This window comes from Delphinapterus leucas, chromosome 2 (assembly GCF_059928025.1).
Source record: "Delphinapterus leucas isolate spDelLeu-1000000601 "Yukka" chromosome 2, BTC_Dleu_Yukka2, whole genome shotgun sequence".
NCBI lineage: Eukaryota > Metazoa > Chordata > Mammalia > Artiodactyla > Monodontidae > Delphinapterus > Delphinapterus leucas.
In genome coordinates this window covers 52,651,947-52,673,912 of record NC_143130.1, presented here as the reverse complement: position 1 = coordinate 52,673,912, position 21,966 = coordinate 52,651,947, and the positions used below count along the sequence as shown (strand labels likewise).

At 48.0% G+C, this 21,966-nt stretch overlaps 2 protein-coding genes across 8 annotated transcripts in view; one reads left to right on the top strand and one right to left on the bottom strand.

Moving 5' to 3' along the window:
* IGF1R (insulin like growth factor 1 receptor) overlaps positions 1–11,707 on the top strand; it is a 310,074-nt gene extending 298,367 nt beyond the window's left edge. For 3 of the 4 annotated variants that reach the window (XM_089906878.1, XM_089906879.1, XM_022598914.2), the window contains one exon: positions 4,593–11,707. In XM_089906878.1, coding sequence (XP_089763004.1) covers positions 4,593–4,974 — 382 coding nt within the window. In that variant the 3' untranslated portion in view covers positions 4,975–11,707. Of the gene's footprint in view, positions 1–1,153; positions 1,311–4,592 lie in introns of all 4 variants that reach the window. The other variant, XR_016392019.1, reaches the window with a different exon arrangement.
* Positions 11,350–21,966, bottom strand: part of PGPEP1L (pyroglutamyl-peptidase I like) — a 52,582-nt gene continuing 41,965 nt past the window's right edge. For all 4 annotated transcript variants that reach the window (XM_089906883.1, XM_089906882.1, XM_089906881.1 and 1 more), the window contains one exon: positions 11,350–15,554. In XM_089906883.1, coding sequence (XP_089763009.1) covers positions 15,314–15,554 — 241 coding nt within the window. In that variant the 3' untranslated portion in view covers positions 11,350–15,313. The remainder of the gene's footprint in view (positions 15,555–21,966) is intronic.

Below are 21,966 nucleotides of genomic sequence, written 5' to 3'. Positions count from 1 at the left end.
CTACTGATGACTGCCCCCCTCACAGGTGACTGCCCTGCACTTTGAACAGTGCAGCCACTGTATTATTCATTGTCAGCCCATTAGAAGAACAGCCTTCCTTCTGAGCAAAAATATAAGCAACGGAGTTTGAGGAGTGGTGCCCACTGAATTGGCCTGAGCGCGTCCGGTGCCAGAAGAGAGTCTAACACTAGAAGTGGTGGTGTTTTAGCAAGCGTAGAAACAGTCCAAGAAAGCAGGTGTGAGCTTTGTTCGTGTGGTTTGGGGGTGGTGGGAGGAGAGGTACTGTTTTTGAGCTTTCTCGTTGACTTGAACAAACATTGTCTCTGAGAAATTTGTGGGACTCTTGAACTTGATCTGCACCCAGGTGACTGGAGTTTTAATATTAATTTAATATGCCTGGGAAGCAACCCCCCCCCGCCATGGGAAAGGCAGCATACTTCCTGTTCCCAGCATGGAGTGACAAGGAAATTTGCATGGAGAGGTTACTCTGGCATATTAAGTGTATAATTCAGGAGGCATTTCTGCCTCGCCATCTAGAACCCCCTTAGCAAATTTTTTCCCCTTCTAAGAAAAGAACAAAGTGAAAGGAGGCAAGTCAGTTTTATAAGGAGTGTCCGTATTGTCCTTGTGAATTTATTGATGAGCTTAGGTAAGGAAGACGTGTTCTGGGAGAGGGGTTCTTTTATTACAAAAAATGTAAGAATGGACTGTTGTTTCTCTCAGAGGAGAGGAGAGTCACTGAGCCCTCGGGAGTTGCCTAAAAGCCATCGTGGGCCGCCATGTGGGAGAGAGGTCGTGTGCTTCAGTTCCGGAGGTGTGAATGGCACCCATAGGGTAACAGGGGGCGGGTATGCAGTGGCTGCTGGTGGACCTCAGCTCAGCATCATTCCCCGGCAATGCCCGGGAGCTGATGAAACTGGCTCTTCCCAAGTAGCCAACAGTCCTGATCCCCTCAATGGAACAGGGTGCACAACTTTAGAGGAAAGGTACCATGGTCCAGGCTGCAGAGTGTCTAGGCCCATGGGTCTCAACCCTGAGATTCAGTGTGAATCGATCAGCAAGTGGCATGAGACAGATTCGGCTTGTGGTTCAATGGTGGATCCGTATTTTAAATAGACAACAAAGCTTGTCCTTAACCTTCTCTTGCACACAGGTCTCCATACTCACACCACCAATGTCCTTGAGCCCCTCTGAGTGAGTGCTGACTGCTCCAGCCCAGAGCTGGGACTGTGGGGAGTGGTCTGCACCCTCAGCAAGTCCGGTGACTGGAAGGACTGGACCCTGATGCTGGGACACGGGCTGGAGCAGAGGTGCGCGCTGAGCGTGGGCCATGTTCTCTGCGGGTGGGACTTCGACAGTGTGACACACCAAGAGCCTCTGCCAGGGAGGCCTTCAGTGTGCAGTGTTCAGAAAGGAATTTGAACTTTTTAGCCCAGACAGTCATCAGCTCACGGATGAGTCTGAAACAAACTCAGTAGACTTTGGTGGTTTTGCAGTTTTCAAACATGGTTTTCCCCGTTGCTGATTAAAGCCCCCACATTGTCGGGAATCCTGGGCCAGTTTTGTGGGAATCCAGTGCTTGAGTGGGATCCAAACAGTCAGGAATGGCACTCATGCCCAGTTAGCCCGCAGTGGGCTTTTCGCTGGTGCACGGGCCCTGCCTTAGATCTCTGCCCCAAAACAGAGTAGCCTGGGGTGAGCGGTCAGGCAGGCCCCTGTCCCACTGCCCCTCCTGGCTGAGAAGTGGTCATAAGACAGTCTTGGCTGTTCAGGGCTGCCAGGAGGGGAGGAATGGGCGCAAATGAGCCCTGCAGGTCCTCTCTGGAATGCGGGCTCTTTGTCGTGAGTCCTCACCTGGACTGAGGCTGTGCCAGTGCTTAGGTGCTGGGCTGCCCTAGGCCGCTTGGCCCGTGCTTGCAGGCTGCCCGCACACAGCAGGGCCGGGGATGGGGAGGGGACAGTGAGCCGGATGAGACCATCACCCGGCCTCCGGGGTCACACCAGGGCAGCAACTCCGTCTGGTCCTGCCCCTGCCCCAGGTGAAGGCTGCGTGCACGCACGCCTCCGATGCAGGCATTCAGTAAAGGACGACTCCAGCTCCCCGGAGCTGACCAGTTGTAAAAAACATGCTTTTTTAAAGAGGAGTTTTATCAGCTCATAAATCCTTCTAAAGTCTACTGGAAAGTTTTCTTGTGGAGATAGTGTAAACAAGGTCTTGAATCCCACAGAGTAAAAAGACTTCCTTTTATGGGCAGCAGTGGAAGGGCCGTGACTCTGGAATGATTTAAAAGTGGTGTCACGTGGTTTGTTTGTGCTGATGTCACTCACATGCCTCCCCTGCTGGTGGCACCTTCTCAGCCCCAGGCCAAGGGGCACGGAGCCAGGGCACATCACGTGTCCTTGGCCCTGGCTGTGCTTCTATTCAGGGATAAGTCAGTCGGCCAGAGAGGAAATTGCAGCCGAGCCCTGGAGAGGGATTTCATGTATTTATGGCCCTTTTTTCTTTGCGGGGGGGTGGGGGGGGCGGGGGGGCGGTTATGGAAGGAGGCTTGTTTGCCATGTGACCCAAGGACAAGCTGCCAGTTTATCTGCAAAGCCCGCAGGACACCTGTGATTGTCGGTGGACGGCCAGGAGAGGGAGAGCCTCCAGGCAGGACTATGGTTTCTCTTGTTTAGGTTGAGAGAAAATTCCTCTTTCTGAGGTCGGTGGCATTCAAAGTGTAAAAACACCATTCACGAGAACTCCATCCCTGCACCACCCTCACTCGTTTGGGAACCTTGGACAAATTATTTAATCTCTTGGTACTTCCACTTCCTCATCTATAAAATGGGGCTATATTATGATACACACCTTCCCAGGCTCGTGAAGAGTAAAGCCATTTACACCCATAACACTACCGAGAGCGTTAATTAACTACCGTGTGGTTAGTGCTGTGACCTAGTGTAGGTGATTCAGTTGGGAGGGGAAAGAACTAGTCAGTCTTCATGTTTTGTCTAATTCTTTTTCCGCTAGAGCAGGGGTGACAAGCTTTTTCTATAAAGGCCCACACGGTAAATATTTCGGGCTTGTAGGCCAAACCATCTCAACTGTTCAACTCGTAGTTGTGGTTTGAAAGCAGCCATAGATCATATGTAAACAAACAGTGTTTCTGTTCCAATAAAACTTGATTTACAAAAGCAGGCAGCAGGCCTCTCTCCCATTCCCACCCTCCCTCAAGGTCACATCCTCTTCCCTCTGACTTGACCTGACACCGTTTGACATGGGAGTTTTCCTGTCCCCACAGGCTTTCTCTCCTTGGAACTTTCCCTGGGGCCAGACTTAGGCAGTTGCTCTGTCTGTCAAGTGTCAGCCTGGCAGAGGCCAGAAGCCAGTTTGGGGTGCTTTGAGCTTCCTAGATGTGGGTAGTTCCATTGGCCATTTTTATTGAAAACTATCTCATTAGCCAGAAGTTTTAAAACAAAACATAGAATAGAATTTTCTAGCGAGAACAGAAGTGGAAGGGAAGGCACTTTGGTCTTCTTGAGAAAGGACTGCTGGCCAGTCCCTTCTCGGAACCTTCTCCACACTCTGGCCAGCCTGGACCTTTGTTTAGCCACCTCCTTTGTGCGCCAGTGGTCTACTTGGCTGGACCGCTCTGCATTCCAGATTAATAAGAAGCACCTCTCCTCCTGCGGCCATTCTGAGCCTCGTCAGAGCCTGGGCCTTTCCTGGCTGTCCCGGCAGCACCCTGCTTTTCCGGTGCAGCCTCCTGCTCTGGGGGCTCAGGCCCGATGCCGGGTTGCTCCCTGTGGCCACATGACTCTGAGGGCTTCCCAGGGGCTGCAGCCCAGGTGCCCCCTCTGCCTGCCCCAGGCCTGTACAGGGACTCTGCCACCAGGCTCTCCCTGCTGGCTTGTTGGCATCTGGCTCAGGGCCCCCCTGGGCCTCTCATTGGGTTCAGGGCAGCCAGGCTCCCAGGCCGGCTCTGCCGCCCCAGGGCATGCAGTGAGCAGCCTGAGCCCTGGCGCCAGACGTGGGTCGTGCGCCCCTTCTGCCTTGCAGCCATGCTGCCTGGCACTGCCTGTCCTCAGTTCTCTGCCAGTGGTCCCCTGCCACCAGGAGGAAGAGTAGAAATAGCATGGGTGGAACTGAAGGAGAGATCACTGTGGGGAAAGCTGTGATCACTGCTCAGCCTTATTAGTGAGAAACCAGAGGTTTCTTGCATTCTAATTCTGTAAATAATGTTTAATCAGTGGTTGCAAGAGATGCTTCAAATAGAAAGCTGGTTTGTTTTTTATGTAAATAATACCTGTAATAGCAGACTTGTGTGGAACCTGTATTTGTCCTTCTCAGGAAGTAAGAGTTTGGGTTTTGTATTGTGGAGGGTCCTAGGTCTGGATGAAGTGACTGCACTGGTGGATGTTAAGTCAGGAGAAGCTGAAGGCTACTTGTGCCATCAAGATAGAAAGCCAGAGGCCCAGACAGGCAGCAGAACTGCTTTGGCACACTTGCTGTACACGTGTAGGTGGGGAAGCCACAGCAAGTAGCCACAGGGCTGCTTGGCCACGGCCCCCTTCCAGGCTGGGCCCATCTCTGTCTGTCTTCCCCTCAGGTTTGAACTGATGCGCATGTGCTGGCAGTACAACCCCAAGATGAGGCCTTCCTTCCTGGAAATCATCAGCAGCATCAAGGACGAGATGGAGCCCGGCTTCCGGGAGGTCTCCTTCTACTACAGCGAGGAGAACAAGCCACCTGAGCCAGAGGAGCTGGACCTAGAGCCGGAGAACATGGAGAGTGTCCCCTTGGACCCCTCGGCATCCTCGTCCTCCCTGCCACTGCCCGACAGACACTCAGGACACAAGGCCGAGAACGGTCCGGGCCCTGGCGTGCTGGTCCTTCGAGCCAGCTTCGACGAGAGACAGCCTTATGCGCACATGAACGGGGGCCGCAAGAAGGAGCGGGCCTTGCCTCTGCCCCAGTCCTCAACCTGCTGATCCTGGATCCCGATCCGTGCAAACAGTAACGTGCGCACACGGCGGCGGGTGGGGGGGAGAGTTTTAACAATCTATTCACAGCCTCCTGTACCTCAGTGGATCTTCAGAACTGCCATTGCTGCCCACGGGAGACGGCTTCTCTGCAGTAAACACATTTGGGATGTTCCTTTTTTCAATATGCAAGCAGCTTTTTATTTCCCTACCCAAACCCTTAACTGACATGGGCCTTTAAGAACCTTAATGACAACACTTAATAGCAACAGAACACTTGAGAATCAAATCTCCTCTCTCTCCCTGTCTCTCTCTCCCTCTCTCTCACCTTTCTCTTTCTTTCTGCTTCATGATGGAAACACATTTGCTGCAAGCCCGACGCCCTTTGTATTGGATTGAGGCAACGTCTGTCCCTCCATGGCCCCCCTGAACACACCTGCCGGTCACCATAGGTCTTTATAAAACACGTTGAGACAGGATTTTTTAACCGTATCTTTAACATTTTTAGGGACATACGAAATTTACAAAGGGCCATCGTTCATCCAAGGTTGTTACCATGTTAACGCTGCCAAATTCTGCCAAAACCCCGAACCTTCTCCCTCACCGTCCCTGCACTGTTCTTTTGTTTCCAGAGGCCTGAGCGAGCATGGTAGCTAGTCACTCGTTAAGAGCCACGCTGGTGATGCTCTCCATCCGATCATCCCCTGGTGTTCTTTTCAAGTCTCACATTCACACAGGTCTGATTGCTTTTGACGAGGTTATTATTTGGGGGAACTGGACAGAATGAGACTTCCTCTCAGTGAAGATGGCTTCCCCGCTCCCCCTTCTGCACCCACACCTTCTAGCCCCCAGGAATTCTGGAGGAAACAGGTCCTGTCGGGAGCCTGGAAGACAGGCTTTGAGTAAAGGTCGTCCACGTGCCAGTCTCCTGTCCCCGCCCCAGCTCCCCACCTGGCCCCCAAGAACACAGATGGGAAGGGGTATCCAGGGACTCAGCCCAACTGTTTATGCAAGTTTGCAAGGAAAGAAATTCAAATACCACAACAACAGTACGAAGAAAAGCAGTAAATGGATTCAAGCATTCTAAGCTTTGTTGACATTTTCTCTGTTATTAGGACTTCTTCATGGGTCTTACAGTTCTATGTTAGACCATGAAACATTTGCATACACATCGTCTTTAATGTCACTTTTATAACTTTTTTACGGTTCAGATATTCATCTATACGTCTGTACAGAAAAAAAAAAAAGCTGCTATTTTTTTTGTTCTTTATCTTTGTGGATTTAATCTATGAAAACCTTCAGGTCTACCCTCTTCCCTCTCTGCTCACTCCAAGAAACTTCTTATGCTTTGTACTAGAGTGCGTGACTTTCTTCCTCTTTTCCCAGTAATTGATACTTATATAACATAATTTGCCATGAACTGTTTGATGCCTTTTTATAAATACATACCCCTCCCCACTCCCCCTGCCCCATTAGTTCTATTCTACCCCATAGGCTCTGTGGGCACGAGGCTGGTGAGGGGAGCAGGTGGAGAGAAGGTGGGCGCCTGCCCTGGACCCTCTCTCCCCAGCCTGCTCTCACAGAGCATTTGAGTCTGTTACAGTGCAAGACATGATACAAACTCAGGTCAGAAAAAAAAGGTTAAATATTTCGCACATCCTTGTTCAGTGTTTATATTCATCACTGTTGAAAAGTCTCACCTTCTCTTTCCCTTGCCTTTGTTTTGGTTGTGACACACATATGTCTATTTTTTTAATTCTTGGGTACAGCAGCAGTTTTAACTGCAGGCACTAGGCCTGTGGATTACTGTTTTGTGTTTAATGGGTATTTAACCCTCTTCCGTCCCACGGAAAACAGCTGCTGAGTCCAGGGGTGCAGCCGGGTGCGCTCCAGTGGGCCCGTCCGCGGCTTCCCGCCACCACCCTCCAGGGGACAGGAGCCCTGGCGCAGGCGCGCTGTTCCTCAGCCAGGAAGCCGCGTCCTCGGGGCCCGGGGGTCTTGTTTTGTTTAGTTTTTAGCACTTCTCACCAGAGTGATGACAGCACAAGAGTTGCTTCTGGGATGGAAATGTTTAAATTATGAGTAAGAACAAAGCTACAACATAGTGATTGCTAGTTGTGACTGGAGATTAAACACAAAAAAGAAAGTTTGTAGTGCTTTTTTGCTTGTCAGTAGTTTCAGTCCCACTATTTTCTCTAGTCTCTGTCCCATAGTTTTTCCCTTAAAAAAAAATGAAAAAAAGAAAAAATTAATTAAGAAGGTATTATATGTAGTTTTCTTTTAATTTATTTTGTGATACCAGTTTCAATCACTGTAGAGAAGCCCCCTTATGAATTTAAATACTGAGAAAAGGGTTTTTGTGTGTGTGTGTGTGTGTGTGTGTGTGTGTGTGTGTGTGTGTAAGACGGGACAGTTTTTGGGTTTTTGTTGGTTTTTTTTCCAAACATTTATCTACCTCACTCTTATTTTTTATATGTGTATATATAAAAAGAATACATCTCACATTTCTCAGCACCTGACAATATGCCGTTGATACTGGTAACCTCATCCACACCACAGGCCGTACACACCAGGTGACGCAGGGAGAGGCCAGGCTGTATTCCGGGGTCAAAGCAACACTAGCTCACCTCTCCACTCATTTCGAACAGCTCTCCTTTTTCTGCGACGTCTCATTTTGCGTCGCTTCTGTTGTTCTCCTGACTCGGTATCCCAAGAGGTGGAGAGGGGCCCGGCCCAGTTGTCTTGGAAACCAGCTACTTGGTGCAGATTGGGTGGCGGACAGGGAACAGCAGTGGTTTCCAGGTCTTGAGGACAGGCAGTGCTGGGGCCGGGGTCAGGTGGTGTCTCCTTAGGGCCCCCGTTGTCCCTGTGGCCGTAGGGTGGGTGCTGGGCTTCCGGCTAGGCTGGCTCAGCCCCTCGTGCAGCCGCTTGGGCGCCAAAAGCCCGCTCCGGGTTCCTGACCTGACGGCCAGTCTCACGTGGAATGTACGGAGAAGAGCCCCCTTCTCCCTCTCCGAGCAGTTCTCTCAACCTCACCCTCACCTCCTCCCCAGGGGCAAACAAAGACGTACCAAACCTTCGGGCTGGAAGGGGCCAGCGGTGGGCGCCGTGCCCCCGCTGGGGCTGTGCCTCACCCCCTCATCCCGCAGTTCACGGGGTGGACGGCGCACCCCCTCCAGCAGCTGCTCTCACAGGCACTAGCGTTTTTTCTGGGAAACGCAGTGGGCGTCTCCCAAAGTGTGGCGGCTCCTTTACGGTCCCAGGACTGCAGTTACACTCAGGAGCTCTTCCCTCCTGCTAGAGCACCCCTCCTCTTTCCCAAGTCCCCTGGGATCTTAAGGTCATTGAGAAATAATGTTTGATCAGGGTTTCCCGCTTCCACACTGTAGGTGACCCCTTGGAATAGTGGCCTCTCCTCTCTTTTGCACATACCTACCGGTTTCCACAACTGGATTTCTACAGATCATTCAGCTGGTTATAAGGGTTTTGTTTAAACTGTCCGAGTTGTTGGTGTCACTTTTTGTTTTATGTAAGTGGTTTTCCTTTTAAGTAGAAAGAAAACACTAACAGTATAGTGCCCATCATAACAAATGCTTCAGAAACACTTAAATAAAAGAAAATTTTGCTTGTGTGATGGTGCAGTCATTTTACTGGACCAAACCACCCACCTTAACTATACCAAGGCATCATCTATCCACAGTTCTAGCCTAATTTTATGCTGATTTTCCCACCTCTTCTTGGTTTCCTCCTTTGTATGCTCCAAATAACTTAAGCTGAGTTGTGGCATTCTCCATGCAGCCTCCTGACAGCAGCTCACACTGCTTGAAGTGACGTGAACCACTGAGGCACATCATTGAACTGATGTGAGCATTAAAACATGATCACACACAGCCCTTCCCTGAGGCAGCAGGAGCTGGTGTATTCTGGAGACGTTGTTGAACTTCAGCTGGGTGAGACCCAGACCACCCCAGGACTCCCTTAGAGGATGTCCTGACTTTTGACACAGTTGGAATGTGCTTCCCCCTTGGAAGATAGAAGACCGTGTTCATGGCCGACACTGGCCTTTCCTTCCAGCCTGTTTCTTATGACGTGGAACAACATTTCAATGATAGAAAAAATGGTTATTGTGGAACTAAATGGCAAAATGCTTGGCATGAAGTGGTGTGTTTCAGTTGGGATAACAGATGTAAGAGCCAAGTATGACGCCAAATTCTAGGCCAGTTTGTTCCACCAAAACCTCTTTCTCAGCAGCCCACCTCTGCTGGCAGGTGGCTGCACGGGATGCAGGCCGCAGTTATGGCAAGGTCACACTTAGATCAGTGAGAAGGCTAGGATGCTTGGTCCAAGGTCCTCAGCTGTCACTGTTGGGTCCTCCAGCCAGACAGTGTCAAAGGCAACTCCTTTTCAAAACACAGGCGCCCTCCAGTTGACAGTAAAGCTCCATGGTATGCCTTGGCCCATTCCAGCAGTCCCAGTGATGCATTTAAGGTTTGGGGTTTGTTCTTTTGTTAATGGTACTTTTGTGTTTGTTGGCTGTCTTTTCATTTCCTGGGCTAAGCAGCATTGGGAGATATGGACCAGAGATCCACTCTTTAAGAACCAGTGATGAAAATCAAACTTTCTTACTCCACTCTGACATAGTTGGTGGTACCAATGAGAACTTCAAGAGAGGATGTTGTTTAGATTGAACCTCTGTTGCCAGAGATGCTGAAGATACAGACCTTGGACAGGCCAGAGGGTTTCGTTTTTGGCCTCCAGCTTAGATGACTAGTTGGTCATTTAGAGAAAAAGCAGATGAACACGCCTTGATGGTGGAATGATAAGGCAGCAGGAAACCATTCTAACAGGGATCATGAATGACGTGGAGAGAGGAAGCACGAGCAGAAGGTACAGGGCTTGGAAGAAGTGTGGGCTGTGCTTGGAACTTGATGGTTTCTGAAGGTATCAGACCACATCAAGGCTCAACAGTCATCCATGGGCATTTGGTTTCAACAGATAAACCTAACATCCTACTTTGGAAACTGTTACTGCGGAGTTCAGTCAAATTGTTCCAAGAACGCAAACTGCATCTCACCTGTCAGGTGTCAGTTCTGGGGCATGACTTTAGGGTTTTGTTTTATTTTGTTTCTGCAAGAACATAATGATCGCTCATCTGTATGTCCACGTTTGTGTGTGTCCACATCTTTCTGGTAAACATCGTTGTAATTAGTCACTCATTAGCGTTTTCAATAGGGCTCTTAAGTCCAGTAGATTACGGGTAGTCAGTTGACGAAGATCTGGTTTACAAGAACTAATTAAATGTTTCATTGCATTTTTGTAAGAACATAGAATAATTTTATAAAATGTTTGTAGTTTATAATTGCTGAGAATAATTTAAAGACACTTTTTTTCTCTGTGTGTGCAAATGTGTGTTTGTGATCCATTTTTTTAGGACACCTGTTTACTAGCTAGCTTTACAATATGCCAAAAAAGGATTTTTCCCTGACCCAAGCCGTAGTTCACCCTCTTTCCCCCCATGTTTTGTGCCCTAGTTTATAACAAAGGAATGATGATGATTTAAGAAGTAGTTCTGTATCTTCAGTATCTTGGTCTTCCAGAACCCTCTGGTTGGGCAGGGGATCATCTTTTACTGGTCATTTCCCTTTGGAGTGTAGCTACTTTAACAGACTGAAAGAACCTCACTGGCCAAGGAAACAGCAGAGGTGTTGCAGCCCAGTGGTGCCATGGCACCTTCGGCACCTGGTTGGGTCGGTTTGGTAGTTGTACTGTTATACAATGCCTTGAGATGGAAGGACTCCATTGCGTAGCTAATGGTTTTCACAGTGAGCACAGCGTACAGACTTATCACACAAAAGATGGTAATTCTGGTGCACGCAGGCCATTTGCTTACATGCCTCATATCATGATTAATGCTTTGCTATAACAAGGAAGAGACCCTATTTATTTTTATTTAAGGCAGAACACCGAACATAGATTTTTTTTCAGTACAAAACAAATTCTTTTTAATAAAAACTATACACACACCAGATTTTTTTAAGTTTGACTCCATTTCCTCTAGCTCCCAGTGGGTTATTGGCCATGTCAACACAACCCCACAAAATCCCCATCATTGGCAACGTTTGGGTGTTTTGCTCTACATGGGAGAAAGATCCAGAAACAATTTGGGTTTTGTTTGCAACTTTTCATTTGGATGTTTGGCGTTGCACAGACACATCCACAGGTGGAGTAGATGCTTGGCAAAAACACCTGTCTGCTTTCTAAGCCAGTGAGGTTGAGGTGAGAGGTTTGCCAGAGTTTGTCTACCTCTGGGACAAAAAAAAAAAAAAAAAATCAAACCAGAAGGCGCGATGGAATGGATGCATCGCAAATAATGCATTTTCTGAGTTTTCTTGTTTAAATAAAAAAAAAAAAGTTTTTAAAAAAAAGTAAAAAAAAAAAAAGGTAATAACATGGCCAATTTGTTACATAAAATGACTTTCTGTGTATAAATTATTCCTAAAAAAATTCCTCTGTTTATATAAAAAATCAGTAGATGAAAAAAATTTCAAAAGGTTTTTTTGTATATTCTGTTGTAAGAATTTATTCCTGTTACTGCGATATACTCTGGATTCTTTATGGAAAAAAAAGAAACTGTCTATTTTGAATGGCTGAAGCTAAGGCAACTTTAGTTTCTCTTACTCTGCTTTTTTCTAGTAGTTAAAGTACTACATGGTTTAAGTTAAATAAAAGAATTCCGTATGCATTTTTGGTCTCTGATTTTGCCCCACCCTCCACCCCTTCTGGAAGAATAACCACACTTCTGAGCAGGGAAGCTGAGCTACGTGTGGCATGTGTGTTCACACATATCGCTGGGAGGTGTTCTGCATGAAGGCTTCGCTCTATTTCTGACAGCTGAACCTTCTCGGCATGCAAATTGCTGGTGAACAGGGAAGCTATTCTGTTTCTCACTCCATTAAATCAGCCAGAAGAACATTTGAATACATAAAATATAGAAATCTGTACTTGATTTTTGAATGATGTGTAGACTTTTCTGCTGACATAAGTCAGGGCAGGTTTGATCTGGGTGACTCTGGGGCAAAGGACTTTCTGCACATTTTCATGTCCTTGTCGGTCACCTCCTCAGAGGGCGCAGGTGAGGCCATAGACACGCACACAGGATGCAGCTCCCTGGCGCTGCTCAGAAATGTTAGTTACTTTCCAGCCAGCGAGCTTGGCCTGCCCCAGGGACTCTACAATCTGGGCATCGTTATCTTTGCCAGGGGAAATGGTTATGGTAGGAAGTGTGAATACATGTTCTAAGGAAACAAGCTGTACATGTTCTAGAATCAAACCTGAGACACATCAGGAAGACAAGCTCATCATTCATTAAACTTTGATCATGGGAAATTATACTCCAGTAATAAAATCAGGCTACCGGACAAAGCGCTAATTAGCAAGGTGTAGGCAGCAGAAGTAAATGAAAGGCCATGCTTACTAAAGACCTGGTGAGTCTCAAATACTTGGACCTAAAAACAAAAAAGAGGGGACTCTCAAGCTTGGCATTGCCCCGGGGTTTTGCTTACCATTGTCACGGAGTGCCTGGCACTCAGGGGACCCTTACTAGATGACCGATGACTAACAGGCTCATTTCTGAGGCTTGGGTGGGTGTCTGGGCTCTAGTGGGGAGAACACAGGAGCCCAGCAGGATTCCCACCTTCCCCGGTGGGTGATGCCGTGCTTCCAGGCTGTGGAGGCGCAGTCTGCACCTGTCCTCAGCCAGAGGAGCAGCAGTTTCTTCTGAGGATGAAGGTGCTGGGTCTTTAGAAGTGTTAGACCCTCTCCCCACCATGCCACTGCTTAAGGCCACAATCCAGCAGGGCTATTTCCATATTTACCCTCACAGGTCCAGCAACAAGCCCACATTCAGCAAAGTTTCCTCTCATCACTGATGGACTTTCACATCCATTCTCTCACCAGATCTTCACAACAACTCTGCAAAGGAAGGATTTTTATTACTCTGTTTTACAGATGAGCAAACACGCAGATGTGTCCAAGACCCCCAGCTATTAAATGACCAACCCAGGGCTCAGCCTTTTGAAGCTGTGTCAGCTTTCAAACTGTCTCAGAACTGCTGCGTATCAGCCATAACTAAACAGACCCCAGTGTGTATCAGCGGGGGATGGCAGGCCACTTAGCCCAGGATGTGAACTGGGCCTCTGGGGTTCTCCCTAAAAAACCTTGGAGGCCACAGAGGGGAGATGACAGGGACGTTCATCAAGAGGGAGCTCTGGGCCTCCAACTGGATGACATCTAAGAGTTTGCTTGGCGCCAAGCCATACGCATTTTACAATCTGAAATAACACTGGAGCCGGGTCCCAGAGGACGCCTGCTTGCCACCGTCCTGAGACAGAAGCTAAAATAAGGGGGTGTCCAGGGCTCTGGGTAGCAGGTGTTTGCCTACAACTACAGAAGGCTCTCCACATTAACAGCCGTGCAGCAGGACCTGTGCTTGCTGGCCAGACCATCCCACCCCACTTGCTGCCTTTGATCTGATACAGTAGGACTTTGATTTTTATGGCAAGTGAGCCAGTTTCATTTGCAAAGGGGTCCTGTAAAGACTATGACAAATGCACAAGTGTGCTGGAGGGCTAATGGCAAAGTGAGTTCCTTTGCCCAGTTCCTTTGTTATTAAGGTGCAGCTGCTTTTTCTTACAGTGAATAAACCTGGGTACTAAGTGACGATTTTTTTTTAATGGAATTAAGTGGAAAATGATAGCTGTGAGCATACCAACATAAGAAGAAATTTCCCAGAGCTTAGCCACCTTCAAGCTCTTTCTCCAAAATACAGTGTTGCTAATGGGGTTCCCAATGGAAATTTGCCCCCAGAAAACACTGGACAAGTAAAACCTTGTTGTGAACAGCTTAGAACCGTGTCATAAAGGCAAAATGAAAGATGAAAAGGGGAGGTTCTGTTTCTTAAAAGGTAGGGATAACACTGACCATGGCAGAGAAGCTAAACCCAGCTATTAACCTTTGCTTTAGGACCAAACACTACTGGGGGAATGTAAAGTGATACAGCTGCCATGGAAAGCAGTATAGCAGCTCCTCCAAAAAAGTAAACATAGAATTACCTTATGATCCAGCAGTACACACACATATACACACACACCAGGATTCTAACAGATATTTGCACACCAGTGTTCATAGTAGTAGTATTCAAAATAACCAAAAGGTAAAAGCAACCCAGTGTCCATCAAAAGATGAATGGGGCTTCCCTGGTGGCGCAGTGGTTGAGAGTCTGCCTGCCGATGCAGGGGACGCAGGTTCGCGCCCCGGTCTGGGAAGATCCCACATGCCGCGGAGCGGCTGGGCCCGTGAGCCATGGCCGCTGAGCCTGCGCGTCCGGAGCCTGTGCTCCGCAATGGGAGAGGCCGCAGCAGTGAGAGGCCCGCGTACCACAAAAACAAAACAAAACAAAACAGAAAGATGAATGGATAAACAAAATGTGGTCTCTGCATACAATGGAATATTATTCAGCCTCAAAGGAAGGAAATTCTGATGCGTGCCACAACATGGGTGAACCCTGAAGACATTATGCTAAGTGAAATAAGCCAGTCACAAAAAGACAAGGATTCCATTTATATGAGGTCCCTAGAGTAGTTAAATTCAGAGATGGAGGGTAGAATAATAGATGCCAAGGGCCGGGGTTGGGGAGAAGGGCGGAGACACTGTTTAATGGGTACAGAGTTTCCGTTTGGGATGATGAGAAAATTCTGGAGATGGAATGGTGGTGATGGTTGCACAAGTGAATGTACATAATGCCACTGAACACTTAAAAATGGTTAAAATGGCAAATTTTATGTTACGTGTATTTTACAATAATTTTTCAATTAAGTTAAAAAAGAAAAAACCAAACACTAAAGACTCAGTGGCTCAGAAGTTGCCCACAGCACCTGGATGCACAAGCTTGGAGGCCCAGAGTGGGGCGCCCGAGTAGCAGCTGCACCTGCGTTTCCCATGGTCGGCCAGTCGCAGGTCATCCCACCACACGGGGCTCGCAGAACAGGTCTGGGGTCCCAGAGATCTGGGCAGGATCACACAGGCCTGCTGCATAGACTTTTAAGAGGAAAAAAAATTACTAGCATTTCATTTTATTGTCCGGAAAACCATAACTGAAGCTAGTTAAGCCCTTGTGAAATGTCTGCCTTTCAGAGTGTTCTTTCTTCTGACAATAAAATAACCCTTTGTGATTTCATTGGGCTAATTCAGAACTTTTTTCCTCTGTGTAAACTGTTTTACAAGCAAATTTTTAAAAGCCTCTCAAAGCACAGTTGAACTCTGCATACAGGACTGAAACATTTAATTTTCTCTAAAGGAGCAGTCTCCCAGTTGGTTCCCCCTGTCTGGAATCGCAAAGGCTGAGTTTCCTGTGAACCAGGCATTGAGACCTGGCTTTCTCAGTCTCCTCCAGCATTTCCTGGATGATAACTTGCAGGGCTTTTCCCAGCAGGCTAGCCGGAAGCGAAGGAGATAATGGAGGGACATGGACGAGCACCGCGCATCCATTTCCATGATGCAAAGACAGGTAGTAGGTGTAATCGCAGACGTACCTACAACCACACAAAATGCCAAGTTACTCCTTGGACCAGCCTCTAACCTCGGTGAAATGTAAGCAGAAGCGGCAATGCAGCATCCGCAAAGCATGAGGGAAGACTGCCACCAGGGAGACCCAGGTTTTGTTCTTCTGCCAAAGAACATGCTGCTGGGAATGAGCCATGGAGAGACCGGCTCTTGGCCTCATGTCCAGCAAGTGGCTGAACCCTGGAAGGGACCAGATTTTCAACCAACTAATCCAAAACGTTCTCCCCCCAACCCCGTGAACCTTTCTCATTCATGTCTGTGTTGAGTCATTTTGTTGTCACAGCTGCTCCAGGTCTTTGCTCACAACCCTGCAACCTCCACCTTTAGTAGGAGTTAACATAAATCTTTACGTTAACGGATCCAGAGATAAGACAGGAAGAAACAAAAAAAAGAAGATAAGAAACAAAAAAAAACTAGATGGAACTAGCTGGGAAGAGATGGCCACAAACCTGACCTCCAACAGACCCTGGGTCTCATTATATGTTGATTTTTCTAAATTAGCATATTAAATGACACATCTACCAGCTGCCATAGCTGGACATTAAGGACCAAAAAAACATTAAAAAGGGGGTGGCACTCCACTCCCCTGAAAAAGCCCTGCCCCTTCCCAGGTAGACTAATGCATATGCCTCCCCATCATTAGCCTCACTCCTACCTTTAAAATTAAATCCCTCTCACCAAGTGGGTGAGAAGTTGATCTGTAAACTTAGTCCCTGCTTCTCCAATCTCTGACCGCTGAATAAGGCTTAACCCAAGCAGGAAAAAGAACCCTCTCCCGCTGAGGCAGGGCGCATCGGCTCGGCTAGGGCCTGAGCAGGGTCCATACAACTTAATTTGGTAACAAATTCTGGCATCCAACAAGGGGCACATTCTGTCTGTTAACTCAGGGTTACTCACTGACCCAGGGCCAACAAAGCCGGCTAAATAACTGAGCTGTTTGCCCCAATTCTCAACCGCTGGGCCAGTAAGGGCTACTAAATTAGCCTGAGATTGAAAAGCAGCCAAGGATCAAGTGGAGCACTCCTTAGGTAAAGAACATCTCTTTGGGGTTCCCTGGTGGTGCAATGGTTGAGAGTCCGCCTGCCGATGCAGGGGACGCGGGTTCGTGCCCCGGTCCGGGAGGATCCCACATGCCGCAGAGCGTCTGGGCCCATGAGCCATGGCCGCCGAGCCTGCGCGTCCGGAGACTGTGCTCCGCAACGGGAGAGGCCACAACAGTGAGTGGCCCGCGTACCGCAAAAAAAAAAAAAAAAAAGAACATCTCTTTGTTTCATGTGTGTGACGTGAGCCCTAGTCTCTGTTCTTGATATGAGTGAAGCTTCAGTCTCTGTTCTATGTGGTTTTGTTTGTCCTAATGCTCTTGGAAATACATGCCACAACTGTGGGCACGGGTTGAGCACTTGAAGGCCACTATGGCGTTTGCCACCAAAAAGGATAAGTTGGTCATGCACCAGCGTAGATGAGCACTGGGTACCCTGCCAACCAGAAGCAAATGTCCATGTAAGCAGGCACACTGTAAAACATTCACAGCCCCAACTGTCTACCGCGTTCCCACCTCTAGGGTATAGTCAAAAATGCAAGAGCACACCTTTTGTGTTGGTTCCTCTTGCCCTAACTTGCCATCCCGGGACAAGGTATACGTCTCTGTTGGGTAGGTCCCTCCCCACTACCCTCTACCACAGATCCCTAGGGATCCCTCCTCTGAGACATGAACGCTTTAAAAATCTTGTTTTCATCAGATTTCAGGAAAATCACTTTGTCTAGTTGGGGAAGGAAGAAGAGGACCCCAAACTGTCCAAAGTCCTTGGGTCCTCGTAGCTGAGAGTATAGAAAACTGGACACATACCAAATGGGCATTCGGCCTCCCTGTCTGATTACCTGTAACGGAGCAGGGACACACCTTTTGTGAACAAGCCTCCCTTGACTACAGGAGAGGCTCTTTATCTGAGCAATTTATCTGATTAGAGAACCCTTATTTCCCACTCCCCCTTCACCCTATCTCTGGGGACTGTTTGCTGAAAGAAATCTCCTACAGCCCCACAGCGGGTCTGGGAACGTCTAGTCACTGACTTAAGAGGGGCTTTATAGGGACTTCCCTGGTGGCGCAGTGGTTAAGACTCCGCACTCCCAACGTTGGGGGCCCGGGTTTGATCCCTACTCAGGGAACTAGATCCCACATGCATGCCGCAACTAAGAGTTTGCAAGCCACAACTAAGCAGGCCACATGCCAAAACTAAGGAGCCGGCGAGCCGCAACTAAGGAGACTGCCTGCCGCAACTAAGACCCTACACAACCAAATAAATAAAATAAATAAACGTTAAAATAAAAGGGGGGAACTTTATAACTAAGGCCCTCTTGGACAGTGTCTCCCCTACCAGCCCCTGCGAAGATTGGTTCAGGTTTCAGTTAGAGCTCCTAAACCGCTTGGTGTGGGTCAATCTTGTGGGATCTGCATAGCCACCAGCCCTAAGAAGAGGCGACTGGGAAGTTGGAAACAGACTAAATAAGGACTCCCCAGTATGGGTAATCAAGCCTCTATCCCAGTGAACGCTGTCAAGGTGCATTCTCCATAACTGGAAATTCTTTGAGTAGCGCCCACTAACAGGGAGACAGCTTATTTTCTGCTGTAACACCGCATGGCCCCAATATAAACTGGCGGATGGAGAAAGTCGGCCAACTAACGACTCTCTAAATTCTAATACTATTTTTTAATTTGACCTCTATTGCCAGCGTTAAAAAAAGAAAAAATGGGATGAGATCTCCTATGTCCAATTTTTCATGGCCCTTAGCCAAATAAAGGGCTTCTGGAAAAAATGTGAGGCTAGTTCAAATTTCTCTTTCCTGGAATTGGAATCTCAGCCTGAGGATCCTCTTGACTTCCCCCCTCTGCTAAGGGTAGCTGCCCCCGCTTCCAACAGTTCACCTGAGACTCCTGAGTCATTGACATCTACCCCTACCTCTCCTGAATCCCCGACACTCTCTACTCCCTCAAATTCACCACCTCCCTACCTGGTGCCCCCTCTTCCGCCCAATGGGTGGTCCCCCTCCCCGACTCTTTCACCTCCATCTCTCAGTACACCTTCCTTGGGGACTAGTCCAATGCACACCTGTAGCAGCATTCAGTACCAGCCCTCTGGAATCAATAAGCTACTCCCCCTTCAGGCGGTTCCCAATGCAAAGGGCGAACTGACCACTGTGTTAGGTACTCTTCTCTTCCTTGGATCTCTATAACTGGAAGGATGGATCCAAGGGTTTAAGGGAAGACCCCGAGGAAGTCCTTAATTTAGTCTGGGGAATACTGCACACTCATTTGAGTGGATACCCAAACCCTCCTAAACATCTTATTGTCTGGGGAAGAAAAGGTACTGATTATAATTAATGCAAGGGAGGAAGCTGCTAAGACCAATCAAAATAACACGGGGCATGCTGTATACCAGCCTGGAGTCCAGGTTGTTCCCAACATGGACCCTGGGTGGGGCCATCTAGAGGAAAATGGTCAGCAGCACCTCACACATTTCAGGAATTTGATTCTGAAGGGCATTCAATTAGCGGGGAAGAAACTCATAAATTGGAGTATGTTCAAGGAGTCATCCAAGGACTGAAGGAAAATCCCTCAGTCTTCCTTGAGCACCTAACGGAGTGCCTCCGAGTATATACAAACATAAACCTGGTGTCATTGGAAGGGCAGGTCATTATTAAGTACCATTTTATTTCCCAGAGTGCCCCAGACATTAGGAGAAAATTACAAAAGTTGGAGACAGGGCCCACCACACCTACTTCCGGGCTGGTGGAATCAGCATTTCGGGTGTTTAACAACCGGGATCTGGAGGCCGATACAAAGGAAGATAAACGAGCAGCACAAACTGTCAGTTCTTTGGCTTTAGCAATTCAGGGTTAATCGACCTCCAAGGGATGACACCCGCCCCCCCTCCACACACACACAAGGGACCCTGTAACATCAACGAGTCGCCTGGGATTTCGAAGACCATGCCCACAGTGGAGAGAAGGGCTTAAAGCCAATCAGTGTGCTAACTGCATAGAGGAGGGCCACTGGAAGGGGGACTGCCCCAAATGTCTCAGAAGGAGGCTAAGTGGACCACCATGTCCTGGCCCACCCTCATCGGTCACACATGAGGTGGAAGCTAAAAGAAGAGGACTGAAGGGGCCCAGGGGCTCCTAGGAGTGCCCTGGAAATTACCCCCAAGAAGCCTTGGCTGACCCTGACTATAGGTGGTAAAAAGGCTGACTTTTTAGTCAACACAGGAGCCACCTACTGGGTCTCGAACACCCAACAAGGCAAAATGACCAAAGATAAATGTAAGATAATGGGAGTGAAAGGGAAGCCGCAGGAACGCAATATTATAGAGCACCTTGAGTGCGATTTGGAAGGAAGAAAGTTATCTCACTCTTTCCTGTATGTCCCGGAATGCCTAATTCCTCTAATAGGAAGAGATTTACTATATAAATTGGGAGCAACAATTTATCTCAGAGACACAAAACTTAACATCAAAATACCTAAGACTCCCTTCCATTCCATAGCGCTCATGCTACCACCCTCTGCGGATTAACCCCTCAGTATGGGCCCACGACACCATGGGCAGAGCCAGGAGGGCACCAGTCATGGTCAAGCTGCGACCTGCCTACAATCACCCAAATAAAAAACAATACCCATTAAGCAAAGAAGCCCTAGCAGGCATTAAGTAGAAAGTCTACTCAAACAAGGGCTTCTTAGACCCTGCCATTTTCCTTGCAACACGCTAATCTGCCAGTAAAAAAAAAACCCAAGAGATACTGGCTAGTTCAGTACCTCCAAGCTGTAAATGAAGCTATGGAGGAAATTCACCCTGGGGTGCCAAATCCCTACACCTTACTCTCTACCCTAAACTGCGAAAGGATTTGGTATTCAGTGCTAGATTTAAAAGACACCTTGTTTTGTGTGCCCTTAGCCCTGTAATCTCAGTACATTTTTGCATTTGAATGGCAGGTGGCAGCATGAGAAAACAACATTTTTGCTGGATGGTTCTGCTCCAGGGATTTAAAAACTCTCCCACCCTTTTCCGAAAGGTTTTAGCTGAGGCTCTTAGTGAACTTGAGTTAGAACAAGGGACTAGGACTTCCTTGGTGGCACAGTGGTTTAGAATCTGCCTGCCAATGCAGGGGACACCAGTTCGAGCCCTGGTCCGGGAAGATCCCACATGCCGCAGAGCAAGTGAGCCCGCGTGCCACAAGTACTGAGCCCATGCACCTAGAGCCCATGCTCCACAACAAGAGAAGCCACCGCAATGAGCAGCCCGCGCACAGCAATGAAGAGTAGACCTTGCTCGCCGCAACTAGAGAAAGCCCACACGCAGTAACAAAGACCCACCACAGCCAAAAATAAAATATAAATAAATAAATTAATTTTTTAAAAAAAGAACAGGGTACTATACTTCAATATGTGGATGACATTCTAACCGCCACCCCACCAAAGAGCTTTTCGACCATAACACAGTTAATGCCTTAAATCATCTGGCCGAGAGAGGATATAAAGTTTCAAAGGAAAAAGCCCAAATATCCCTCCAGCAGGTAGAACACTTAGGGTTTAATAATAGAAAAGGGGCACAGAGCACTATCTAAAGAGAGGAAAGAACATATTTGCAAGATGGCACTCCTAGTACGAGAAAACAGCTCCAGGGTTTCCTGGGAATGCCTGAGTTCTGCCACATATGGATCCCCAATTCTGCCTTAATTGCTAAGCTCTAGTATGAACAATTAAAAAGGAAGGAACTTGACCGTTTTGAGCAGACCCCCAATTGTGACTGGGCATTCCTGGAACTCAAAAACCATCTCATGAGAATCCCCGTGTTACCTTTACCCTACCTGAGTCTACCCTTCCATCTACATGTACATGAGAGAGGAGAAACTGTCCTGGGCTTGCTTAAACAAAAACTTGGACCTCTGACTCAGGTTGTAGCCTGTTTTTCTAAACAATTGGACCAAACTGCTAAAGGATAGCCCCCATGTTTACAGGCTGTAGCTGCTACTTCTCAAAGAAGCTAACAAATTAACTTTTGGACAGCCCCTGACCATCTGGACCCCACACCACCTCATAAAGTTAAGGGGGGCAGACTGGTTATCCCCTGGTCAAACCCTCCAAGTCCAAGCCATGCTTCTAGACAACCTATCTGTGACTCTGAGGCACTGTAATGTCCTTAACCCTGCCTCCTTGCTACATCAGACAGGTCCAAAATTAACTCATGATTGTGAGGAAGTTATGGAACAGGTTTATTCCAGCAGGGCTGACTTAAAGGGCTTCCCTAGAGAGAAGGCAGGATTGGAATGGTCCACTGGTGGGAGTTGCTTTATGAAAGATGGAAAACAAAAGTCAGGCTACACAGTGGT